Here is a 26,879-nt window from a genome sequence, read left to right as displayed (position 1 = left end):
GTGTTGTCGCAAAACCTGTTTTTGTTTGCCTCATGAATGCCTCATGGAATGGCTTGAGGACATTTCTTCACTTTTGACTCAAATATTGAACTGCATGGATCACAGTGGCTTCACATTTGGCCATAGCTCAAGGATTATTATGCTTACTATCACATCTAGTACCATAACATCTCCAAATTCTTCTCTAAATGTATTACATGTGCCTAGAAAGACATGGGTGTTAACTGAAACTTGACTGTTTGCTGCAGGCGTACAACTGCAAGGCAGGAATTCTAGGTTTGACTATATATACATAAAATATCAATTCTGTCTTAGTATACACAATACATACAGCAACTGACAGAAGGAGGTTACAGATTGTAGTGCAGGGTGAGACTCCTTCACTGTTTTCCCTTGAGCATTGAAAATGGAGCACTGGTGGTGGTTCTTTATCAATCATGAATGCCAAGAATCAAGCGTATCACTTAATAAGAAAGCCAAATGTCCTTTTTGAGATTTAAAACACACATTTATTTTTGTTTTTGAGCTTTCTCACCACCAACATGTGCATTTTAACAATCTAAATTGCACTCAAATATTCCACCATATATTCAGAATTTGGACTCATTTTGAACTTAACATTTTTCATAAAGACATGTAAAATGTCCTGATATTACTCTGGTGTTATGAGTCAATTATGTCCAACTAAATTAAGTCTACAGTCTGAGGATGCTTCATGTTTTCCACTGTGACCACTGAACATTAAAAGTGGGGCACTGTGGCTGCTCTTTATTCATCTATTAGAATCATGAATGACGTGAATTTGAGAAAACAGTTTAGTTTCTGACTAAATATGTTTCAGATATCACATTTTATGCAAATTGTGTATCTTTGTGGCTGAAGGGTGAGACATGTTACACAACATGCCCATTACACTGGACTGTGGGCCCACCCTATAGATTGTATAGCTTTTAGTGAACATATGGAATAAAGACTTTCTCTCGATCAAAGAACAAAATGTTTCACATTTGTCCCCCCCCCAAGGCCGGACTAGCAAAAAATGAGATGGCGTAAGTGGGAGACAGCAAAACGTTGTGGGTCAGATTGGCTGCTGCTCAGTTTCTCTCAGTTAAACACACATTGGACATTATCTGCTGTGAAGTATTGGAACTGAAGGGGGGGGAGGCAGTTGGCTTTCACTGGACCCAGTCAGGAATATCTCAGGGTCGACAGTATGAGCCTTCAATTGTGACGCACAAGTCGTGTCAATCTCATTCCCATTTCTCCCTGAAGCTCAGTATGTTTCATTTATTATTAAAAGGCCCTGGGCTTTGAAACAGAATGGCCAATCACACCTGACACATCGGCCGACCCCAACTGTCCTACTTACCCACTTATCCATACACGATTAAGTGCTACTGCAGGGACCTAGTATATTACTGCAAAATATTAGAATATTCTGTGGTAATGCAGGTAGTGTATATTTGTTTTAGTGCTGTGTGTAGAGAGGGGTAATACAACTAAATAAACATTGGCATTGAAACAAAGTGTGTGGTTTGTCTAATTTGTCCAATATTGATGTCCAGCTCTGGCAGCAGGATGGGAAGTTTTACTAGAAGCAACACGGTCTTGTCACTATTCTCTGTACAGACAAGTAAATGTCACAAATGGCACTTCAGTATTTAATTAGTATTTATGTTATATTAAAAAAAAGGCTGTTGTATATAATATGTTTCCTACGCACCTGAGTTTAAAATGCAATAAATCGGAAATTCTAAAGAGTTGTTTTAAAAGTGCCTGTTCACCAGCGCTTTAGCAGGGAACGATTTGCCAAATCTATTCAATATGTGTGTCTTTGCTCACAGCAGCTAGTGGCAAACCAGGAAGTGCTTTACTGAAGAAGGAATTGTGTTTGGATTGTGAACATTGGTGCATTTGTGTAAAATGTGGGCTCTTTATAGCCCCAGATCTAGAAAGAAATCTTAGATCTGCCCCAAATCAAAACTTAAAGTTAAGGTGATGGAAACTACTTTCTGATGTGGCAGCATACTGTGCTGTTTTTATAGAATGTGAAAAATTGTACTCTGCTCAAATGGAATATCTGATGAATTAAACTGTGCAGGTCTCATAGTCGTTGTATAGCTGTTTCCAAAAAATAATTTCCAACGTATGTTTCAGTCAATAATGTCCCCACACTTTCGATGATTATGTAAAATAACATGAAATAAGAGATATTCCCTGCAACAAACTGTTCCACTGTGTAGTGTGTTACGTCAGAACAAACTATTCACTAGTTTTACTTGGAATCAAGAGCTTGGACAACAGATTTTTCACATTATCCCGCCTTGGTATGTGACCAGGTCAGCAAATACCTCCAGACATAAATAGGTTGTTACATAATCGCTGACAGAGAATTCTCAGTTCTCACATGTCGAGTGTACCTCTGATGCTCCATGCGAGTAGCAGTAGAGGAGGATGCGTAGTCGGAGTGAAGAGTGCATGTTTGGCCTGCTGACCCTGACATCCATCTTTCTAAATCAGCACCACTGACACCGCAGTAAAGAATTCCCTCTCATCCCCCTGGTGCCCTGCCACAGTTCATTTAGGAACATGCATCAGCCACCAGCAGGCTGGGAGTGGATGCCCTGAGGTTTGCTGTGTGCGGTCTTTGCTTTGTGGGACATGCGTACATCCAATTATGTCCACCTCTGTAATACATTCTACCCAGACTGCAGTTGCTAAATAGAAGGTATTGGCTTGAATTCCTCAGGGGCTCACAGGCCAGGTAGCCTGTCGATAAATTATAGATCAATAACAGCTAAACAGTATAATTTGAATTAATCTGTATCGAATATCCAGTGAATGCCGCTGACAGCTTTGTTTGAATACAGAGACGAGTGTGAAAAATCTGCCATTTTTGACAGGATATTATCCAGAGGTAGATTATTGCAGAGCAGAACATTTCCTCTTTGTTGAAACAGAGTGGAGCTGTATTGATTTAGTTTCTGTTTTCTTGCCTGTCATGGCTCTCTCACTTGGAAACCGACTATATGATGGAGCGGATGGTTAAGGCTTCACGGTCAGTCACACACAGTTTTTTTTATCATTTTGAACGTTTGGATTTAGTCGCACATTTTTATCAGGAAGATAATAGTCCTGTCAAAGCTGAAAAATGCATCAACACTCTATGTTCATTTCAAAATAATGACACATATTACAGTTTTGCCATTCAACCATTTACATAGGGCATCTTTGTGCAGCACATTCTCAATCAGACACTCGTACCCTGCTGGCACAGATGTCAGGGGCAAGTTGGGGCTCAGTGTCTTGCCCAAGGACACTTCAGTGTGCTGAATGGGGGATCGAACCGCCGACCTTCTGTATAGTGCACAACCTGCACTCAGCCACAGCCGTTCATTAATCACACTAACCTTTTCATTTTGCTTCTTTGGAACAGAAACAGTTCCATGGAGAATGATGCTTTCAAGTTATTCTTTATAAGTATTTTAATTGTTACTTGCCCATCCACATGAGAACTCCACACTTCTAAGCTTTGTGCAGTTTTCCCGGGCTCAGTCAGCTCATTATTTTGGTGCAAACTCTGCACTCATCAGTCTTATTTCCAGCCACAGCAGCAGGGTTAGGGTTGGGGTCCAGGGTTAGGGCAGGCAGCTGTTTTCAGTGTAAACGTCTCTAAAAACCCACTGTTCACTACCTGCTCAGCAGCAAACAGCAGACAGACACAGTCAGAGAGCAGCCGGTGAACATGCTGGAGTCAATCCAGTTTTATTTGTCCATCCCTTTAGAGCTCGACCACTTTCTGGATCGATTCATACTTTTCGTGGCGCTAACTCCGTAAAATCTATGTGTAAGCTATGTATAAATGATATCAAAAACTTCAGAGCACCACTGTTTCAGCTCACGTGTGTCTTTTAAAAAAAATATTAGATTAGACTGTGTTTGACTGTAGAATATCCACAGTATTACTTTTTGGCATCAAAACTCTGACCTCGTGACTCCCGACAAAATGACCCTAAGCTCAGCAGCAGAGAGTGAGCAGTGCCCGAGGGGGGGGGCTTTCAGGCTTCGTTTCAAAGTACTCCACAGATGCTGCATTGTACTCCTGTAATATAATTGGGCTCACAATGAACAGTTTAAATAAAATAAAACTGAAATTGAAATCGATACAGCAGAACCTAAGATATTGTTTTACTTTTGTCAAATCCTGGCACTTACATCACTCATAATGCAGCTCAAACACTAAAACACTAAGTTTTTGATTCACATAATTTCTTTTAATCACCACGCTTATTAGATATGTACTTTATTTAACCAATAGGTAGAATCCTATGACCTACTGTATGTATGTAATGTTATTTTAATATATTTTTTCATCAGCATGGCTTTAAGACAAAGGCAAGGGGTTTATTGTACTGATGCTGCAATGGAGTCTGTTGTAAATAAATCACAGTATATATCAAATGTGTAACTAAGTATCGTGAGAGTATTAAATTGGGGGATAAGTACTGTCGGCTGGAGCACTGAGCAGAGATGAAAATCAGCCGACAGAGGATCTTTGTAACTACCAGACTTTGCATTTTCAAACTTTTAGTCTTCACATCCAGCCGACACTAACTCAAATGATATTGAGGCCATTCATCAGACTTCACAGGGCTCTCTCTGGAGACACAAACACAACCCTGACACCGGGAAATGTGTTCCCCTTTTAGCTCTGGCCTTTAGATCTGTCTGTAACTGAACTCGCCGAGTTAATTTCTCACATCTTTCAAATTGTCCCTTCCAAATAAGGAAGGTTAGACATCTTGCACATTTAACTGCGGTGGCACACAGGCACGTTAATGAAAAATACAAAGTCCACACATTGGAAACACAACCTCAATGGAAGTGAGTTGCCATGGGTGTTGACAATTAAACAAGCAGAGTTGCTTACTGTCTTCAAGTCCTGGATGTACGAGTCAAGTGAGCAGCTGTTGAAAATGAGATGCTTGTCTATTTGAGGTGTTACGGTACAGGTACATTGTACCATAACACCTCAAACAGACCAGCATCTCATTTTAACTGGCGACTGATTTGACTGGGTTTTCACAAATGACAGCTAGCTTGGCAGTAGTGCTCATTTCATGGTCAACATCTGTGGTCGCTCGCCTCCGCTGTGATTGCGTTTCAGTTGTGTGGTTTTTGTGGATTTGCAGTCGTGTTGTGACTTTTGCGTTCACGTTTCCCATTAATGTGCTTGTGTGAGATGTCGAGACCTCCGTATTTAACACTCTCACCTCCTGTTTCAACACACTGCACTCACTGTAGTTGTGTACACAGTACTTCACTCAGTGACAATTGGGGGTTCTGCTTTGTTTTTCGTTTGTTTTTGCTCTACCATATTTTTTTTCACCCAACTGACAGAGCTCTTTCCCTGTGAAATTTGAAATTGCATGTGATCCAGGGAAAAATTTATGAAATTCCAACGCGATTAAAATGTCATTAACTGTAATGAATCACACAGTGTTATTACTTCATTATAATAAAAATGATTAACCATCATAAAACTGTTTATTAGAATATAAACAGACGGGATCTGCAGGGGAATTCTGTTCCTACCACTGCTAGCATTGATATTATGGCCTTTTTGTTAAAGTTGAGTCACCTGTGTTTCCCAGTAAAAGGGGGCAGTGTATTGTTTTTGTGCTCTAATTGTCCTGCTCAGTCGTCACCTTGATGGCAGATCTTTGGTCTTTGTTTTGCAGCCCTTCTAAAGGCCGCCTGCTCCAATAGGCTCTCATTAATCTTCCTTACAACCTTCATTAAAGCTGCCACCTCTACACCCATGCCCGCACTCAGGGTTCCTATCTCCTCCCTAATGCCTATCTCCTCGACCTTTATCTCTGCCCAGCATGCCTTCTATAATCTGTCACCCTGAAGCCCACGTACATCCCTCCCCTCTCGTCCCTTCGCCTTCTGGATCTTTCCTCTTTATTTCATCCCACCCCCTGTCCTTTTTTCTACCTAATGTCTAGTGGCCCGGAAAATCCAAATTCATACGAGCGGAGTGTTAAATTCAATTTCCGCCTTCTCCCATGCCACTTGTATGCCATTTGTGAGGTGTGCGCTCCAAGTTTGTTGATGACTCAGACTTAAAAGCCCGTTCTTTGCGAGGATTGTGTTTCTGCTGGCTCTGTGTTGAACTAGTTAACCCTGAAGTGTCTGAAACGATCTTCTCTGATGATCTGCTGATGATCTGCAAACTGCCGACAGGTCATCAGCACATCGTGACTCGATTACCTTCTTGTCTGCAACTAAAACCACCACAGCAACAAATGGCAAAAATAGATTTGTTTTTAAAGCTGCTATCCTAAAATATCATGACTGTTAGTTAGTGTGTCACACTGTGATGCTGAGTGTTGCTGTGGTCAGTATCTGACTGTTGTAGATCAGATGTGCCGACACAGGCCTATGTTTACAGCTGTGAAACATGTGCTTGGCTTTCTGTCTCGGCTTTGTAAAGTTAGAAAACAAAATAGTTACTGTTTAGGTATCTTTTCTGTGTCAAATCAATGCTGTTGCCATAGCTACAGCGCATGTGTAGTTGCCGTGTAAGTAGCCCCATGCCCTAGCTTGACATGCACTTATCTAGACATTTAACCAGGCGTCATGGCGATGCAGACCAACTGTGATTGGTCAGCTTGTCGTCCGTGAAAATTCACCCTCCTTCTGCCTCCATCAGAGTGTTTTTGTGTAACTTGTGTTTCGATGGTGTGACTGCACACAGTGTAGGCCACTTGCATAGGCTCTGCATTGATCCTCTGCAGCAGCATTAGCCAGGCTTTAGTCTGCGGAATCATTTAACACCTCTGAGTGAGGATCAAAGGAAACTTTGAGCTTTCTTCTCTGCTGCTTTGTTTCTCAGTCAGCTGTCAGTGTGCGACGTAAGAACAGACGCATTCCTATTTTGATCAAACCACCCGTCCTCACGGGGTACATAATGGCTCAAAGGACATTTGTATTATTTTCCTGTGTTTATATAGTGATGTTTCGGGCTCTGGTCTACAACTCACTACCTGTACTGTTTCTGTGGGGACACACACAGAGCCCCATGAGCTGCTCCTGCTGCTCCACTAATGTGTACACATGGTGCTCATGTCAATCATCTGCATGAAGTACTGAATGTCCAAGGCGGTACTTTAACAAGTGTAGCAAGTAGAGGAGAATGGAAAGAATGTCATTGATGAAATGGTATGCCCTGAAAGAAAATTCAAATTTGAAAACCAAGCCAATAAGCCAAAACCTTAAGGACACAATACTTTACTACAGAATAAACAAATATGGACTAATATCTAAATATCTGCTAAATAAAAAAGAAAGTTGAGTGAATAAAGTGTAATTGTGACCAAGCAGTGATGATGTGTTTGCTGTATTTCAGGTCAGCAGGTTCTGGGTCTGGTGGAGAACCAGAGTGACTGGTACCTTGGGAACCTGTGGAAGAACCATCGGCCCTGGCCGGCTCTGGGCAGAGGCTTCAACACCGGTAAGTTCTTGATGACATGGCGCTGGCATAGAGACATTAATAGTCTGTTTGCGCTCATTGCTGCTGGAGTCATTGTTCTGCCTGTGCAGACACTCTAGTGTATCGTAACACATCTGGTCTATTTTTACCAGAGCAGCTGTCAGCTTCGAAGTGTGAAACTCACTTGTAAATGTGTACAAATGCTGATAGTTGACATGCATGTAGCTTGTTCAAGAATTTAATGCGGATGTGATGAATAATATCTTGTTATCACACTTTATGAAGTAGCACAGTGAAATAACTCTCATAATCCTCTGAGAAGAAGCTTTAAAAAACACTGAACACTCCCGGAGTTGGTGTCGACCAAAAGCAGAAAATATATAGCTTTCCCTTTTTTTACATTTTATTTCAGGTCCATATAAACAATGTAAACAGTCTCATATAACTAACAGTAAAATCGGTATATCTGCAAACCTGTATAAAAGTGATAACGACTTACATAAACAGTGCATAAGGTCAAATATAAAAGAATAAAATACAAAATTGAAAACCTATATTACAGAAAAGAACAAGGATGTAGGGGTGTGCCTTTGTGATATGCGTCTTTGCAAAGAGAACATTTATAGAAAACAAATTTTCTTTCAATCAGATGTTGTGAACCAAAATACCACATGATTGTGTCAGTATATTGTAACTAAATACATGAACTGTCTATTTATGACATGGAGTACAATATACACCGTGAGGCAATATATATATATATGTATGTCAAACATAGTTTTTAACCAGATTGTTACATCTGCACTAAACTGTAGCAAACTGTCTGTCAATCTGGCAGTTTTAATCCAGTTTACATTACATTTTGCAGGTTGGTTGAGGTTAGGGTCTGGATTTGTGCTGTAGATATATATATATATATATATATATATATATTTTCAAATCTGTCAAGGTCATAGCATGAGATTTAAGAGCATGGAAAAGCCATTGAAGGCACATATACTTACAGATACAATTAAAATGCTATTTCATTCATCTGCACGTCGTATAAATAAATATATACACGTGTTCTCTACACTCTTGATAATAGCTACACCACACATATGCTGAGAATATGAATATTCTCATCAGGTCTTTCAATCTGTTTTGACTGTAGCATTATCAATGGTTTCTTATTTTAGCTGGCCTGCAGCCCTCTGATAAATGTCATGATATAATTTAATCACTCTGTCAAACAGTAACATTCTGCTGCGCTTAAAAGTGAAAACCTTTGAAACAGTGCAGCATATATTGAATGTTGAAGACAGCGTGCAGCTCAGGTGTAGCTCTTGAGTGCATTTCTAGATTATACTGAAGAAGCACTGTTTGGCCCCTGTGTCTATAGACAGTTCCTTGAGTGACCGTCACAAACACTTTACAATATGTTTCTATAAGATTGCGTAAACTTTGTTTGATACTTTTACCCATATTTCCCACTAAAAACTGTGACAGTTGTTGTACTTTATATCTTTATTATGGGTAAGCTCACACTGTGATTGTGTTGGTGTGTTACACCATCCGAGATAATTTGAGGGAAACTTAAGCTCAAAGAACTCGGTCTCCTGTTCTAAATAAATAACAGTGAGTGTGCAGTGAAGCAGGACACAGTCATTGATGGAATTTGCAGGCATCCAGCAGGCTTGTTAAAAGTTGTATGAAAACACATTTTCAGGAAGGTGCAGGGTATAATTCACAGAGCCTCAGAGCTGCTGATAGTGGAATGGATTGGATTCCATTACACGTTGCTATTATTTCCCCCTGCCTTTATATATAAATATTTTTACCTCCATCAAATCCAGCAGCACTTTCCCTTCAGGAGACATATAGCTCTCGTTGTGCTGTTTTGAGCAGGAGGATAAACCATATATTGAATATAACCCAGAACAAGCAGTGTGGCCCACTGCATTGTGAATTTCAGCGGGAGCAGTGTGAAACTCCCCTGGACACGTCTGCGCTGTAAAGGTTCAGTGCTCCGCTCTTCAACCTCCCGTGAGTGTGACTGAAAAGCAAATCTCAGGGACAGAAAGGCGCGTGTTGCTTTTAGGCAGAACAGCAATTTGACAGGAGAACCTCCACTTCAGCTGCGGTCGGTCGTCTCTGTGGCAGTGACCGTGGCAACATACGGGGGGGCAACGGCACGGTGTGAAACATAGTTAGTTTGCTCCGATCCCCGAAAATGATTCACCTTGTCTGTCTTCTGAACGCTGGCTGCCGGATGTTATTCGAGGCAACTGGGGAAAAAAAGATTTGTCAGTCGAAGGAACTGAGAAGATTTTGTTTTTGAATCTTCCTGTTTGTGGCAGGTGCAGGGGGGGGGGGAGTCGAGCGGTGAAAAGCACATGAGCCTCTGAGAATAATTTGTGTTTCCAGGAGGATTTGAACATGTTTACTCCACCCAGTGCCAGGCTGTCTGCAAGCTTAAAGTCTACAGCTTTATCTCAGAAAATACAAGACTGTGATTCAGAGCCTCATGATGGGAATTTATCACCTTTACCAGGCAGCAAGATACTAATCTCTCTGTTTCTTAAGCTACCGTATCTCTGTCTGCGTGTGTGTGTCTGTGTCTGTGTCTGTGTGTGTGTTTGCATATGCGTATGCGTGCTTTCCAGGGGTGATTTTGCTTCTCCTGGATCGGCTACGGAAGCTCAGATGGGAGCAGATGTGGAGGCTGACTGCAGAGAGAGAACTAATGAGCATGCTATCCACCTCGCTGGCAGACCAGGTAACAATCCTCACACCTCACATGGGCAAATTTGTCACCTTTTGGCAGAAGTTGCTGTTTCACACGCACAAAATCACAACAACGCCTGTACCGGGGCCAGCTCTGGCAGACAGGTTAGACTCAGGTAACCTGTGTTCATCTTTGTGCATTAAATCACACAAATGGGGACAACAACACATATTTTAAGATGGTTTGTTCTCGTAGGTGTTGCTTGTGTAAGGGACAGATAGATTTTAATAAAAATAAAACAATTTATAAAATATATGACAAAACCCTAAGTCTTGAGAACACCACTGCTCTGCAACAGCAATGTGGATGCTAATGTTAACATGCCTGTCATTGTCTGGAAGCCACACATGCTTACAATTACCAAGCTAGCAGTCGGGTAATGTAATACAGTAAATGCTGGAATATACATTTTCCTGAGACGTATTCTAAAATTACAATACATTTACATCATCCAACAAAAGATTAACTTCCATGGTCCCTGCCATGTTTCAAAAGGTTAACACCTCTTTCAATTATTATTTCTTTCATTTCATATTTGCAGACAGAAATGATGCACGTGTTTATTGCCATATAGAGCGAGGAGGTGAGATCTGATCACATGTGGAGACATAGGCTGTGTCCAAAAACCACTCACTTATCACCATATGGTCCACTATATAGGGAGTTCGCCATTTTGCAGTGGTGTCCGAATATTAAGTGAAACGTTTTATTCCCTGTATAATGCAATCATTATTTTACATAATACACAATGGAAAGTAGTGTACAACCGATTGTCACTAACCGAGCAATGTATACCATCATGCATTGCGCTCGCGGCAGAGAGACGAGAGGGAACAGCATGACCTGTCGTACAAATGTAAATATGAGCACAGCAGCTCATCACAGCACAAACTTTAGCCAACAAGTTTATTTCTACATTTAAAGATGATCATTCAACATGTTTTCTACTTAAAGCTATGAATACTAATGCTACTATTTTGGGATTTTCCTACAGCCGACGTTGTTGTTGTCGGTGTACGTCATAATCCTGCGATAGTGACGTCATTACCGGTGCAGAGGAAATGCACCGAATAGTGTTCTCTTCTGCTGAGCTCACTTTATAGCGCTCTAAATAAAAGACCCTGTATAGTGAAGTCGGGGTTAGTGAATGAGCTGGTGATTTCGGACACAGCCATACCCTAATGACAGGTGTGAGCTGACATAGGTAGAGCTGTCTACCTGTGATGGGATCCCTCGAGGCAGATGTGAATTCCAGGTCTGAACGGGGCTTTAAAATATGTACTACAGTAAATTGTATCCGTAGCTGCTGGTGGAGGTTTATTTTGTGTTTTGTGAGGTACCTACAGCAATGTTAATTTGATCAATAAAAAAATCGAACATCTAATAATAAGTCATACCTTAGCTTGTGCAGTCTTCCTAACGTAGTAAAGGTCACAATCTGAGAGCTCAGCGAAGGGTTTCTGTTATCGCAGAGCTCATCTTGATTACAGGTGCATTTATGATATTTTAATTCAACCTTCATTAAGCAAAGTCCTGCCAGGTATGCAGTTTGGAAAATGAGCAGGGCTTTGGAAATTGTTTCAGCATTCCTTCTGCTGTATGAGCTCTTCCAATGGCCTATCATCCCTCTTTATCACAGCCTTCATTATGTGGCCATAGAGGTTTTTATGTCTCCCATTACTGGAGTGGAATGTGTCTTGTGAACCTTCAAAACCTCAAATTGCTAAAATGTGTCTCCATTGTAACACAAGTACATCCACTCAAAGCTATTTCAAGTGTGCAGCCTTACGGGTTGTAATGACACATAAATTAAGAATAACACCTTGAACATCTGGAGACATACAAAAAACACCGACAGCGCACAGGAGGAGTCAGTAGTGTTAAACTGGCCTCACATCTGGGGAGAATAGTTTCATTTAATTCGAGGCCATCAATTGGGTGATCATTCTTCTCACCTCTAATGTCAGTGGGGATGACAACGTTTTTCATCCATCAAAAGGTATTTTAATGGCCTCTTAAAGCTCACAGTGCAATCTCATGCTGTGCAGCCAAACCCATAAAATATATATTTTTAATTCTGGAGATTGTAAAGTTTGAAACTATTCTATATATATATATATGAATACAACGAGACAGGAATGATGATGAAGTCAGAACAAAAAAATGACCGCAGAGTCATAAAAGAGTTACAAAGACAAACTGACCATAAGGAGACACAAAATAACTGGTAATACACTTACCAAAGAAGAACACAATCGCTCGCCCTCAGTCACAAAACAACCACAGAGATACTTAACTGGACCACAAAGAGACTCTACACCACCACAAAGAAGACACAGAATGACTGCAAATGAGTACAGTTACCATGGTTACAGGTGTCATTCCCCCCCTCCATTGTGAGGTCAGTGGAAAAGATACTGCTCACCGACACGAAATGTCCATGTCACTCCGCTCTCAGGGAATGCGACTGTTGTCGGTAAATCAAGTCATCAGTATACACCTTCTCTGTGCTGTCACTGCTCACTCAGCATTAGCACAGCGCTGTTGTCAAGCCACAGAGCAGCGAACCCTACAGGAGCAGGATTCATCAAATACTGTTTATAGTCTGAGAGAAGCTGATACCTCAGAATAACATAGTGATTTATTTCTGTAGGGAACATCCAGAGGAAGATTTAGGGTGGCGGATTGTTCTTCAAAGAACCGGTAATATCAGAAAACAAGACAGACAGAGACAAAATGTTCCTTCTTGGCGCAACAGGTCGGCTTCTGAGCAAGACTGCAGATATTTGGGGCTGTAGGGAAAAAAAGGAGCTCCGATCATCCGGTGTGCTTCCACGTAGGCCGTCAACTAGCAAACTAAAAGAGCTGCTGTAAGATGCATTACCACACTCTGCACGGAAATTATACAAAAGTACCATATCACAAGAATAACTTAATTAACAACATGTTGGTCATACTCTCCTATAATTTGGGGAAAGCGTTTGTTTAAAAAAATCTGTTTTTGATACCGGTTAAATTGGTCTACAGCCAAAACTCCATGCAAAAATCCGAGTAAGATAAAATTCAGCTTCATGTGCACATCAAATAAACCGAGGTGTACGCCTGTAGATGATGAAACATAAGGCAAAGCATGAGGCTCAGTGTGTGTTTTGTGTGTGTTTTGTGTGTGTGTGTGCAGGACATCTTCAACGCTGTGATCAAACAGAACCCGTTCCTGGTTCACCAGCTGCCGTGCTTCTGGAACGTGCAGCTGTCCGATCACACGCGCTCTGAGAAGTGCTACAAGGATGTTTCAGACCTGAAGGTGAGGCCCCACTCAGTCAGTTCAGACACAGTAAACCCAATCTGACTCAACCGATGTAGGCTCCAGGTATAAGCCTGTCATTCGCCCAGCATCCTCCTCCCCTGTGTCCCTGCTTCTGCCGGGTTAACCTTTTTCGGAAACAAGTACAAAATATGTCTTTTACATTTTTATTTGTGGCGTTTTCTTTGAAGAGAAAGGAATTCCGAGACGCTAAAGCATTTCTCCCATAGAGCAAAGTGATGAGGGGTTCACCCAGACCCATCTCTAGTGTTGACCCAGCACTGTGGAGATAGATCCGGCCTCACAAGATTATACAAGACCTGACCTGCATTAATCAGATTCTCAAGGCCCACACTCTGATATTTAATTTAACTTTTAAGCACTTTATGGATTTTGTAAACCTTGTAAAGAAACACCGTTTTTTTCCAGGCTTCAGGGGCAACCGAGGTGTAAGCACTCTGTGTAAGCACAGCAAGAAGTTAAAGTGGCAATTAATGTTTAACAAATGAAAGGAGATAAAGTGGCATTTTAAGCATCTATCTATGTCGATAACACAAGATAATCACCACTCACACATGGAGGGAACAATGTGCAGGTCTGGGATACAGGATGTTGTAAACAATTGGTTCCAGGAGTGAATGTGTAGGATGCAGGAGAAATGGCAGTTGTAGACACCTGTGGGACTTGACAATGCCGACATGACATAAAGGAAGGAAGGCATCTGTGCAGCCAATCAGGAGCTGTGAGTACCTACCAAACTGCAGACTGGATACAAGTGGTTGAGGGATGTGCTGGAACAATCCTGATCCTTGGCGGCTCCATTTTGCGACTCATGGTGTGCACCATCAAAACGCGAAGCAACCTTTTCGCGCAATGAGAGTACATACAATGCAAAGACGTGTATAAATATCACGTCACTTGTGCTGGGCCACGTAAATGATGCAATGAGACGGAAAACTTGTAGGACACCATGTGACAGCAGGTCAGAGCCGCATAGAAAGGACCATCAGCATATTGGACAGTGGTGGTCATCATGATTTGACTCATCATCATGTTTAAGTATTTAAAATGCTGTTGTTCAATAAAATCTGAGCATGATGATATAAACACAACCCTCCTTTACTCTGTGGTTCTTCTGAACAGGTGATCCACTGGAACTCCCCCAAGAAGCTGCGGGTAAAGAACAAGCACGTTGAGTTTTTCCGGAACCTGTATCTGACCTTTCTGGAGTACGATGGCAACCTGCTACGGCGAGAGCTGTTCGGCTGTCCCAGCGAGGCCGACCACAACAGTGAGAACGTAGGTGGAGCTGCTTCTGTGGTTCTGGTTGGGGCGTCTATTTAGTGATGAAGATAAGTACAGGTGGTGGGAAACTAGCATCCAGGCAGCTGCATCGGAGCCAAAGAAAGTATAACTGTCGAATCCAATTATCACCGCACTCACCTGCTGAGCATTGTTGAATCCCAGATGTATCAAGGAATTAGGGAATTTTGTTTGTGCTGTTGATAAGTATAGGATTTGTTTTTTAAGAAATTGAACAGCTTTAATAATTGGGCACTGGTTCTTGAGGCGATTTAGACTCCACAATGTGGCCTGACATGGCATATGCTCATATTTATAACTTTCATTTGAGTTATTACTTGAAAAGGTTTAGTTGCTCAAAAGTTTAGAAAACACATCACGTTCCTGTCCATTGCTGCAGCTCCTCCGTTCAGCCTCTGTCTGAAACACTTAGCTCCTTTCCCTCTAAGACCCCCATTCCGATGAAGCCCAGCACGCTCTGATTGGCCAGCTCACCCACTCTATTGGGATCGGTCCCTCATTGCACGGAGGAAATGTGGACCTCCACTCCACTGGCTTTGTTAAGGGACATCACGGTACCCCTGGGATGTTTTTGGCCACATTATGTAAATGAATGTGCCACAATGAAGGACTGCCTTGACTACTCAACCGACATCCCCTCTGTATAAGAGGAGCTATGTTCTCATTCACATTCTCAAAACGTGTAAGCTGTGTCTGTAATTTTAACCCATAGAGATATATGCCGATCGTCATCTTGGTTAGCCTGGAACACATTGAGGAATAGACCCAGTTTGTATTGTTTTGATTTCTTCTTCTGGCGAGTGTATTGCCTCCTCCTGATGGTTAAAAACAACTTTAAATCTCGGTAACAGCCACGTTGGTGAAGACAGCTGCTGTTCCTTCAGCTCGTCCTGAGCCGCCCTGATAAAAGAACAGCTGGTTCTGAAGACAGCAACAGTCCTACCGCTGTCAGTCAGTCAGTGTGGACTGAACAGATGGTAGCTCGTGTGTAACGCTGACAACGTACATCTGCTGCAACAGTGGGGTTCGCTCAAAGGCATCCAGGTTAAGAAGAGACGTCTACACAGAGCTCTAAGTATGAACACCGTGAATGTCTAGAGAGGGAACAGGCAGGTAGTGTGAGTTTTCCGTTCAGAACAGGTTTAGGAGAAACTGTTGAGTGCAATCTGCAGACTCTGTTGTATGTTTTAAAATACCTGTTCTGCACCTCCTCAGTTTTTTTGACCTGCTAAAGCTCACACATGGCCAGGAGTTTGTTTTTTACAGGACAAGCCTCGATGGGGTGTAAAAATTATTCAGGTGTCAGCTCTGTGGCCAGTTAATCACATTATAGATTTCCATCGTGATGTGCCAGGCTTCTTTTTTTTTTCTTCGCCAACAGCCAATTCCGATGTGTCCTTAACTCAGGAAATAGTTTGCCCACTCAATTTTTCAGAGTTTGAGCAGCGATTTAAATCCCATTAACGTGATTATTAGACTAATGAAGTCACCGAGGGACTGGCTCCGGCGGGCACGTTGCAGACCGGGCTCCTTCAGGGCCTCGGTGCCACTGCAGCCCAGTCACTCTCCGCAGCTCGGCGAATCACACAGCGCTCACAGCAGAGCCACGCCACACACCAAGTCCTCCGCTGACAGCCCCCCCTTTTAAACACTTCTGTCTAACTCTCCCCACAGCACTGCTCCACTGTGCTCTGCTGAGCTGCAGCGATTCCAGTGTGTTTGAGCTCATCTCCACTTGAATTCAAATCAAGTCAGATAGACCCGAACAGAATGCTGACATCCATAATTCATTGGTTGATGTGTTGCTCTATTAACACATCACTTTTGCAATCCTCCATCACTATTTGCGTGGGACATTTCATCAGAAGGTCGAAAGTTGAGCTGAACACTGCATTTTATTACATCTGCACATTACATGCATATTATTTGCATAACATTATTAACACCCTTAAAATGGACTTATGTAGGATTCGATTCCTGGTCTTTGTCATGAAATGGCAGACTCTTGACCAACATGAGTCAGTACAAATGTAGACATGCATATTAGACGTTTTCTAGTGCAAGTGTTCCGCTGTAAAATGTATGAAAAAATGGAAATGAGGGAGGAATACGGAAGCCCTGTGTGTCATATTACTGTCATGTCTTTCTATTAGCAAGGAATGTACTTCAATTTAAAAAGGGAGGCTCTAGGAAGCCAGGTGAGTGTATATATAGAGTAACTGATTATGGGGGTTGAAGGGTTCAAGCACAGGTCTTTCACCAAGGAAACCATTTAAAATCGTTAATTATTTTTCAGTTGTCTCTCTGTGTACCAGGTGATTCAGATTGTGCATTCAGCTCCTCACATCCGCTCCTCACACATGGAGGGAGTTTGACGCTCAGGCTTTCTGGTGAAACGTTTAAATATAATAATAAAGAAAAGAAAAATGAAAATAATGAGTCTACTAAATCAATGAGTAAAATGCGATTCATACGCCAGACCTCTCCAAGGGAAAGTGACCAATCAACCACCACAACCAACTCTGTATAAGCCCTTTGTCACTCTTCATATCACCTGACTTCCTAACGCCTCTCTTTCCAAAAAAATAAAGTCTATCCAAAAGTAAGACACCTATCTAATACTTTCTGTCTGTATGTGGAATGCATATCTCGAGAACTGCTCATTCAGGTCTCCTATAGATGAAGGACAACAGCATAATGTTTTCTCTTTGTCATGACCAAGGTTCCTTATGAATTGACCTGTAATGGGCTGTGTCTATTTCCAACTTTCAGTCTGCTTGTCCAGTTCTTGCTCTTCCATGCCATGTCAAGTCAGATTAATGACGTAGCCATTAGTGATTTACACTGTTGGGGATATTTATGTTGTCACTTCCAGCTGTTCAAAAACAAGCAACATAAATAGGTCTACAGGTAGTGATGGTGCCAAACCTTCCTTATGTGGCAGCTTGTACCTGTAGTGAACAGTCTCAAGACTTAACTCTTTAAGAATGTGAGCTGAAATAGTGTGATTAGCCAAACAGCACACGGAAACACCATTAAGCCCGGTGCAGTGTTCTACTTGTGAAATGATTAATCATGTTTCTGTTTAAGCAGACTTTTGTGCTTTTGATCACGGTGCAGAATACCCAGGCAGAGAGGCAGTGGCACTGCACGTTGCTGATGCAGCAAACAGCATCTTCAGGGGCTTCCCTCTGGCCCTTTCACTGCCTCACTCCTGTCTCTCTCCTTCTCTCCCTGCAGCTCCAGAAGACTCTGTCCGAGCTGGACGAAGACGATCCTTGCTACGAGTTTCGGCGAGAGCGATTCACCGTCCACCGAACCCACCTGTACTTCCTCCACTATGAGTACGAACCCAGCTCTGACAATACTGACGTCACTCTAGTCGCTCAGCTCTCCATGGACAGGTAACGTCAGACTGCTCAAATAATAAATACATTTGTTGTTGCCTCCCTACTTGTAAGTGGAATACTGCTGTAAAGTTTTCTAATTGTTTTGAGCATCCAGGGTTCCACAAATAAAGTTCCATATCTTATCTATATAAATAGCGTCAGATGAAACTTCAGAGGCTGGCATGATTACAAAACTTTCTTGCTTCAATTTTCAGTAGAAATGTTGCACAACTATATATGGTATATCTGATCTTAATAAAGCACAGATGGTATAAGCCTGTATAGATACAACTAAAGGACTAACAATACTCAGGGAGCTTTCCGGTAATCCAATCACAGAAGGGCATTTTTAGACCTTGGCAGAGAATTTATACCTTTGCCGAGGCCCAACTGTCCCCTTATTAAACCACATTTTAATTTGCTAGATTCAGATTTTTTTTGGGGGGGGGGATCTGCACCAATGTGCTCATACTCATAAATATTCATATATCAGTAAGAATTGATATATGAATATACCTCATCCTCCCCCCAGGTTTCATGGTAATCAGTTCAGCAGTTGTTCCGTAATCCTGCTAAGTAACAATCAAACAGACAAACAAACAAATGCAGACGAAAAGATAATGAAATGGTTTTAAACTGCCACAACAAGTTCTCTTTCAGATTCTAGGCCACTTTGGACTAATTTAGCAACTACTTGTTGTTTTATCATGATTGCAATGACGAAACATTATAATCCACACCCCTGACTGGCTTTATCTCCATAGTTGCTAGGGAGTTACCTCATGGATTCTGTAAGAATTGGAGCCTTCCTCCATACCATACTAATGACCAAGGATCTCTCAGGAACATAGTTGAAATAGCATAAAGCTGCAGCATGGTTACATTATCCCTGGCTCTTGTGTCTCTGTGTGTAGGAACCCTTTGAAAAGAAAATTGAAATGGGAATATACAACGGATACAACAGTAGTTCAGGTCCGGGGGCTTCTCGGAGTCTGTAGCTCCCTCCTATCATTTGGGACACAAATACTTCCACCCCCCTTCAAAGCTGACTGCTCACCCAGTTAGAGGAACTTGTGAAAGTTTATGCCTTTATTTTCAATTCCAAGACTCGTCACATAGCTAGTGGTCTGTGCAGTGCACAGAGGAAGCGGTGCAGATGACTGGGATGGGATTTGCTCTTCGTGGTGCTGCTTTTACCAGACATGCCTCCGTGAATAATGATCCTTTACAGCCGTTTCCATGCACATGCACACACATATGAAAGTGCCTCTGGCTCAAAGTGTTCACATGCAAGTATTCAGGTTTATATTTCATGTAAAGGGGGGGTCATGTACAAACAATAAAGCAGAATGGATGCCACTGTTCTACTAACACCATGCTGAGACACAATGAGGCCTATTGACAGATCTCCGATATCTGAATAGATATTACAATGTTGGGCTTTTTAGTGAATTTGGAACACGCCAATGTCAGATTTAATAAAGAGCTTTGTGTTATTTGTGAAGGTGCAGAGACGATCCAGGGATTTTATCCTCAAACATCAATCTGCTATTTATATGCAAATTGTGCTGTTTGTTTCATTGCTAACTGTGGGCAGGGGGATTAAAGGCTAATTTCTCAGTGAGCGTTGTGTTTTTCTGCAAACATGCGATTCCTCTTAAATACATGTATTGGAGCAAAACATGTCCAAGTATCTTTGAAGTGTAGTCCTTGGGTGACCTTGTTATTTTTCCTCGCCCGCACAATATGACAACTTGCTCCATTTTGGCCCCTAAAAGATCAACAGTGATACATGGCCACCGGTCCCACAAAGACACCATGGGAGTTTTCTTTGTATTTCCACACTCAGTTGATTTGCTAGCAAGGACATAGAAAATTCCCATGATGCTCTTGTGACCTGTGGATCGGTCGTCTTGCCACTAAATGCATCAATAAGGAAGCACTGGCTCTCAATCCCAGTCTTATATCCGACTGAAGCACCTTATAATATGATATGTACGATTAAGACAGGGACAGTTTCTTGCTCTATACTCTACGTTCTCCAACAGTAAAGATAATGCCTGGATTTTGAGACCACCAGCATTACCCCCTTCAGATGCAATATCTTTAAATCTTGTCTTCAGTGTTTGTTTTTTTCATCCGAATGTTTTCTCACTTTTTCAAACTGCGTGTTTGCAATAACCTGATTCCTCATTGGGATCACTTAATCTAAATTATATACAGAAAAGGCATTGCTTATCTGGGGAAACTTTCCTCATGTTAAATCATGAAACCAACAGAATAAAATGCTTTTCATTCAAGTGAAGGGACAGACTAATAACTTTGGCTCTCCTTTCCAAATTATGTTCTGCTGAGGTTCAGTTTGATTGAAATTTGTTTGGCACATGTTCCTCTGAGGATGATCACTTTTTATTAAAGGCATCCCACAAGCATTTCTGACGTGCCACACAATGTAAAACCACAACACAGGATAATTATGTAATGCAAATTCATTCATGCTCCCAGGGTGATAAACATTTAGATTTAAATAGTTTTTTAAATCACCCACAGGACAAACATAATTTAAGCCCCTATTTAATATTGTCAGTTTGTTGTGTCTTCTGCTCTGCAATATATTATTGTATGTATAATAAACATGGCTGCCTCTAGGGGCCGCTAGCTGACTATAGACTTTATCTTGTTTTAATGAGGCCCCTGGAGGGCCCGGAGCCACCGCGGGCCTATTGCAGATCCAAATCAGTGTCAGACACTGAGCAAATAACACAATCTCACCTTCAGATAGAATACCATATTATAAACTGTAGTTTGGAAAGAATTCGATTAACAAAACATGGTTTTACAAATTAAGCCGTAGACACTTCAGAATTTTAAATACAGAAGGATAGTATTGGACTCAGTAAATACTTTAGATGTCTATTAAATATTAACATTGTGTGCCAGACTCATCAAAACAGTTCTTAAATATTGGTTCTTCAACAAAAGTATTCCTTTAAGGCAGGCTGTCTGAAAATGTCTTTAATGTAAGAAACATAAAATAAATATCACTACTCTGTTTTGCAAGTTTAACAAGTGGCTGAGTAATTCATTATTCCCATATTTTCACAAAATAAATTAAATCTGTGATTTGTAGTTGTTATGTTGGACCACATATCTCACTTTAAAAAGTACCAAGCAAACAATATAAGTTGGAAAGGGTCAAAGAGTTGATTTCTAACACTTCCATTTTTTAATTTTGCCATTTTTGCAATTCGCAAGAGGCAAATTTGTGCATTCAAATTATTATTTGTTTTAATTAATGCACAGGCCTGAAAATTGAAGCTCAGTACATGTTAAAACAAACCAAGATCTGTCTATAGTGTAGTGTATTGAACATTTCTATATACCCTTAAACTGGTATGGGATGTAACTTAATATCTTGTTAGCATTATTTTTCCCCAAGTTGTTTTGCACAAACATTATTATCTCACATCCTCACCCAAAAAATGAAATGGGAAGAACTTGACTCTGATCCATTGCATAGTGGAGGATAGTAATGCATTTATTGTGAAGTCACTTACCCTCTGTCCTATCTGCTGCAGGCTCCAGATGTTGGAGGCCATCTGTAAGCACTGGGAAGGCCCCATCAGCCTGGCCCTGTACCTGTCCGATGCCGAGGCCCAGCAGTTCCTGCGTTACGCTCAGGGCTCCGAAGTGCTGATGAGCCGAGGGAACGTGGGTTACCACATCGTCTACAAAGAGGGACAGTTCTACCCAGTCAACCTCCTGCGGAACGTGGCCATGCGGCAGGTCAACACACCCTACATGTTCCTTTCAGACATCGACTTCCTACCCATGTATGGCCTCTACGAATATCTCAGGTAAGAGGGGAGAGAAAATGTGTTGAACACCAGCCATGATGGTATTCAAAATATGTATTTCTCATCGATAGCAGATTTATGCAACAAAACATAAGGCCTCCATGCTGGTGACAGGTACGGCTGGAGGCTTTATGCTTTCGGGTTGGCCGTCTATGCATCCAATTCTCGTCAGACTCATCTCAGGAACACTTTGAGGGAATTTTGTCAAGTTGTCGACTTGGACTCAAGGATGTAATGATTCGATTTTTGGTGATCAAAGGGTCCAACAACACAAAACACATTCGGTCATGACTCAAGAGTTCACTTATGACATAGGACAAAAAACACTAGAGTCTGGAGAGACATGGATGTAAAATGCAACTTCACTGGTTGGTGGAGGTGTATAACCGCTAAGCACTAGTTCTAGTTTTTTGAACTATTGTACAAGCAGTAAGGTTTTAATTTATTCACGTGTGTGTGTTTACAGGAAGTCAGTGGTGCAGCTCGACATGGCCAACAACAAGAAAGCTCTGGTGGTTCCAGCCTTTGAGACGCTGCGATATCGCCTGTCCTACCCCAAATCTAAAGCTGAGCTGCTCTCTCAGCTCGACATGGGTACACTCTTCACCTTCAGGTAAAACCACTCTTCTGTTTTTGTGTAGCCAACAATGTTCAAGATCATACAAGTTTTGGTTCAACAGAACTGCAGCAGCTCTTTACATTCTTCCTAGTACGTAGTAGAGGGTTGCAAAAATCAGCGCTCAATAATATTGATTCATTTTTTGCTTCATTCATTAACTCAAGTATTAATTTAACCCTCAGGGCCATACTGAGACAGACTCATTTGCACTTATGCTGAATTATCAATAGATAACGTACAAAAAGCAAATTGTGTAGAAGAATTTCAAAATGATGGACAGTTACACATTTGGAATGCTAATGACAGCACATGCATGAAAAATAGGCAATTACAAAACATTTTTTAATTTAATGCAATTTTAGGCAATTTGTGAGAGTACGATCATTGGAAGGTTGCTGTGTTCGACGTTGTGGCAACTAACAAGGCACCTTATGGACACAGTAGGTGTGGGGAAGCCAAGGCAAGTCAAGCTGCAAAGGGATGCCTGGTTGGCAGATACCTGGGTGTGGCGGTCACAGACCTGGGTGTGGGGGCAGTTCATGGAAGTCTGGGCAGACTATGAAAGGGAAGCAGGGCTCACTCAGGCTGCTTTCAGCAGGGGAGTGGAGCTGCTGATTCGGGATATAATTTCATGGTGGAAGGAACACTTTGAGGAATTTCTCAAACCAACCAACCTGTCCTCTGTGGCGGAGGCAAATTTTGAAGACTCAGGGTTAGTCTTATGCATATCTCAGGCAAAGGTCTCTGAGGTAGTTAAGAAGTGCCTCCGTGGCAAAGCTCCAGGAGTGGATGAGATTTGCTCTGAGATGCTGAAGGCTCTGGACACCGTTGGTCTGTCTTGGCCGACGCATCACTTCAGTGTTCTATGTAGGACTGGCAGACGAGGGCGGTGGTTCTTTTTTTTTTGCCCTCCAGAGTGAACACTCACTTCACGCTGCTCTATGGGGTGAAATAACTCCTAAGTCCTGTCTGCTTGATTACTTGAATCAGTCTGTGACAGGTATTTGAACTTGATACAGTCTCATGGTTTTGTTTCATATCTACAGTCTGCAAAAATTTTGTTGCCAATTTACAATCTGTCGTTACCTCTCATTAACTCAGACTGCTCGCTTGTTTACTGCATGAGTGCAGCGCCCGTTCTAAATAGGCCTGTTTGGAATGGGCTGTTTGCTCCGCCTGTGGTGATGCTGGTTGGAGCTTTCTCTCTTCCCACAGAATCGTGAAGCTGCACCACCACCGCTGCATAAAGAGCTGGTCATCTGTTTATTCAAAAGTTCAGTGACTCTTGACTTGGTACATAGAACCCCAAACTGTAGAGTCAGTTGCCAGTGCTGTTATCGTGGACACGTTGTGAACATGCTTATCGAATGAACGTTTTTCGAGATAAGCAAGTCACACACAGACAGAGATTTCTGAAATTGTTGGATAGATTATGTGAATTTCTTTGTAACACAGTGCAATATCTGCCAGTCCAATAAAACCTTTATATCTTGGGGGTGGTTGTTACAGCAGAGACACGACTTTTCCCATCAAAAATCATTTGGTATGCCTTGTAAGGTAAAGTCTTCAAATAGAGTCTACATTTTTAAGAGCTCCCGTGATATAAAGACAGGTTCATAACTGAAATGACACCTAGCATTCTTGACAGCGAAGCTCACACCGTCTCCATTAATAGTCAGAACCTTTTCCTCTTCTCTCCTGCCAGGTATCATGTGTGGACCAAAGGCCACGCACCGACTAACTTTGCCAAATGGCGGACTGCCACCACGCCCTACAGGGTGCAGTGGGAGGCAGACTTCGAGCCCTACGTAATGGTGAGGCGGGACAGTCCCGAGTACGACCGCCGCTTTGTGGGCTTCGGCTGGAACAAGGTGGCTCACATCATGGAATTGGATGCGCAGGTAACTGTACCCAACTCTTATCTATCTGTATTAAGCATTAATGTGTTGTATTTTCTTGTGATAGTGATAATATAACCAGATTTCTAGGAAAACATTTCTTAAGCTCAGAAAATACGAATTCAGACCATCATGAAAAATAAAACTCCCCACAAAAACAAGTTATCGCAGGTATGTTAGTAAGTTTACTAACGTTTTACAAAAGACACGAAATCCAGCCAATGGCTCGCCTCCAGTTTTTTTCCAATGCTGTTGCAAATTCTGCTCCAGTAAATATATTCTTGTCCACAGACACAGAGGATGCTCTCTGGCCACCTAAACTGTGTTCTCTAAATGTTAATCTATCAGCTTTATGCTGGATTTACATCACGGGAAGCACTTCTGCTGTCTTTGTTTTCTGGCTTTGGGAGAAAGATGAAAATCCTTACAAATATAAACAGAGTCCTTGTCCCCAAGTCATTGAATACCATTTTAAAGAATCACTCCCGTTTATTGCAGCACTCATTTCTTCTCTTTATTTTGGCCATCACTTGTAAGAGCAATAAGAACATTGTACCTGCCAAGTGAAGCGCTAAAATCTGGTAATGCACCAACATAGCTCAAATGAAATCAGACCGGGCCAAAAACACAATAAGTCGAATGATCAGAAATAAAACGACCTCATACCTCTGCTCTTGTCTGATCTGCAATGCCCTTGTGGAAAAGTCACATCTAAAATTAGGTGCTATTATCAAGGCTTTATTAAACGGCCTAAGGTCAGGTTTGGCTTAATTGTTCATAACCTATTCAATTAAATGCCATCTTATTATGAAGGAGTCCCTGATCGTGCCTCACAGCCTCACGAGCCTCGACAACGTGACATTTGAAATCTTGGATTCTGATTCATAAGAATGCTGTTTCCTCGAAATAAGACTTGTATCTATATAACGAACCACCTTAAAGAGGAAATATAAAATCACATGATATAAACGCTCCCCATGGTGAGAGGGGAGGTATCATCAACTCTGCCCTTCCTGTCCGGTCGACTGAGCTCTTCAGGTTCTTTCCGCTCATTGTTTTGGTGTTCGAGCCTCAAAAAACTCTGCTCTCATTAGTCTTTGCCATTCTCCACCCGTTACTACCGAGATGAGTGGGATGAGCAGCGAAGAGAGCCAACGGGCCTTTGCACCAGCTGTGTGTTGTGTAACTCCTCCACTGCCCTCGAACTAAGCTGTGTTTGACTGTGGGCAGGATCACTGGTACTCGTTCAACAAAGTTACATCATAGCTGAACACTTGCACCTTTTCCCGAGCAGGAGAACATCATCAGAGGAAAGGTTTCTGTTAACCACGCTTCTCCGGGAATGGTCTGTTTGTGATGAAGTACATTGATGTGCACACGGATGTAATGTGCACTACAGCTACTGGTGTGTGGATCAGTACAAATATGCAGCGGAGGCAGAAATTGTCACTGGTTCTATCTCACTTGTGTTAAGGTTGATTTTTTTTTAACTTTTCTTTACCCATCTTTAACATAATAAAAAAGTAAAACCGCTACTGAAGCGGTTGTTAGATTATAAATTGTATGAATTAGTTCATACTTTTACTCTTTGTAATTCATGGGAGGTACTTCATTTTAATAGAGTAGCCTAAAGTTCTCTTCTTCTCCTATATTACTCAAAATGCTGCACAGGAAACATTCAGCCACTTATCTCAAAATGAATGGCATTGATGCCCAGTGTCTGGTGAATGTGTGGACAATTGTTTTTTGCTAATTATAAGTCATTATAAGCTAAGGTACTATAAGATATATCAACTGTATATGTAAGTGTTGTTTTTTTCTTCTGCCACATAGTGAGCAAACAATGTAAGAAATCCATCTTTATCCTAAAGCAGCCAAAGAGTAAAGAACAGTCACATAGTCCACAAACTGACTCAGAAATGTCAGTTATGGTGTTTTTTCCACCACATACACTGACTCAACTCGACTCACTGGTACCAGGCAGACAATATTCATATCAATGTGGCGTGGTTACAGTAGTGATGACACATAAATCTGTCAGGATATCATCTTCAACGCTGCACACACACACAAACAACGGTGGGTATCAAAGAAGTGCTGTTCCAAAGAGTTCACTGCCACTGTGGGGTTGTTGTTGGTAGCTGAAAACATTTGTATCCCAGTCCAGGAGAAGTTTGAAGACATGTCTGCCTATACTGGGAACAGGTGGAGGGCTCCCACAGTG

The 26,879-nt window shown here is 41.7% G+C and overlaps 1 protein-coding gene across 1 annotated transcript in view; it reads left to right on the top strand.

Moving 5' to 3' along the window:
- The window catches only part of large1 (LARGE xylosyl- and glucuronyltransferase 1), a 121,456-nt gene that overhangs the window by 92,349 nt on the left and 2,228 nt on the right, over nt 1-26,879 (top strand). Inside the window, exons 7-14 of the mRNA XM_035147071.2 lie at nt 7,415-7,519; nt 10,144-10,256; nt 13,444-13,569; nt 14,713-14,868; nt 18,133-18,296; nt 21,860-22,138; nt 22,605-22,751; nt 24,463-24,658. Coding sequence (XP_035002962.1) covers nt 7,415-7,519; nt 10,144-10,256; nt 13,444-13,569; nt 14,713-14,868; nt 18,133-18,296; nt 21,860-22,138; nt 22,605-22,751; nt 24,463-24,658 — 1,286 coding nt within the window. The remainder of the gene's footprint in view (nt 1-7,414; nt 7,520-10,143; nt 10,257-13,443; nt 13,570-14,712; nt 14,869-18,132; nt 18,297-21,859; nt 22,139-22,604; nt 22,752-24,462; nt 24,659-26,879) is intronic.

This window comes from Hippoglossus stenolepis, chromosome 22 (genome assembly GCF_022539355.2).
Source record: "Hippoglossus stenolepis isolate QCI-W04-F060 chromosome 22, HSTE1.2, whole genome shotgun sequence".
NCBI classification, from domain to species: Eukaryota; Metazoa; Chordata; class Actinopteri; order Pleuronectiformes; family Pleuronectidae; genus Hippoglossus; species Hippoglossus stenolepis.
Note: the sequence above shows the minus strand (reverse complement) of the source record. Positions and strands in the feature narration are given on the sequence as shown.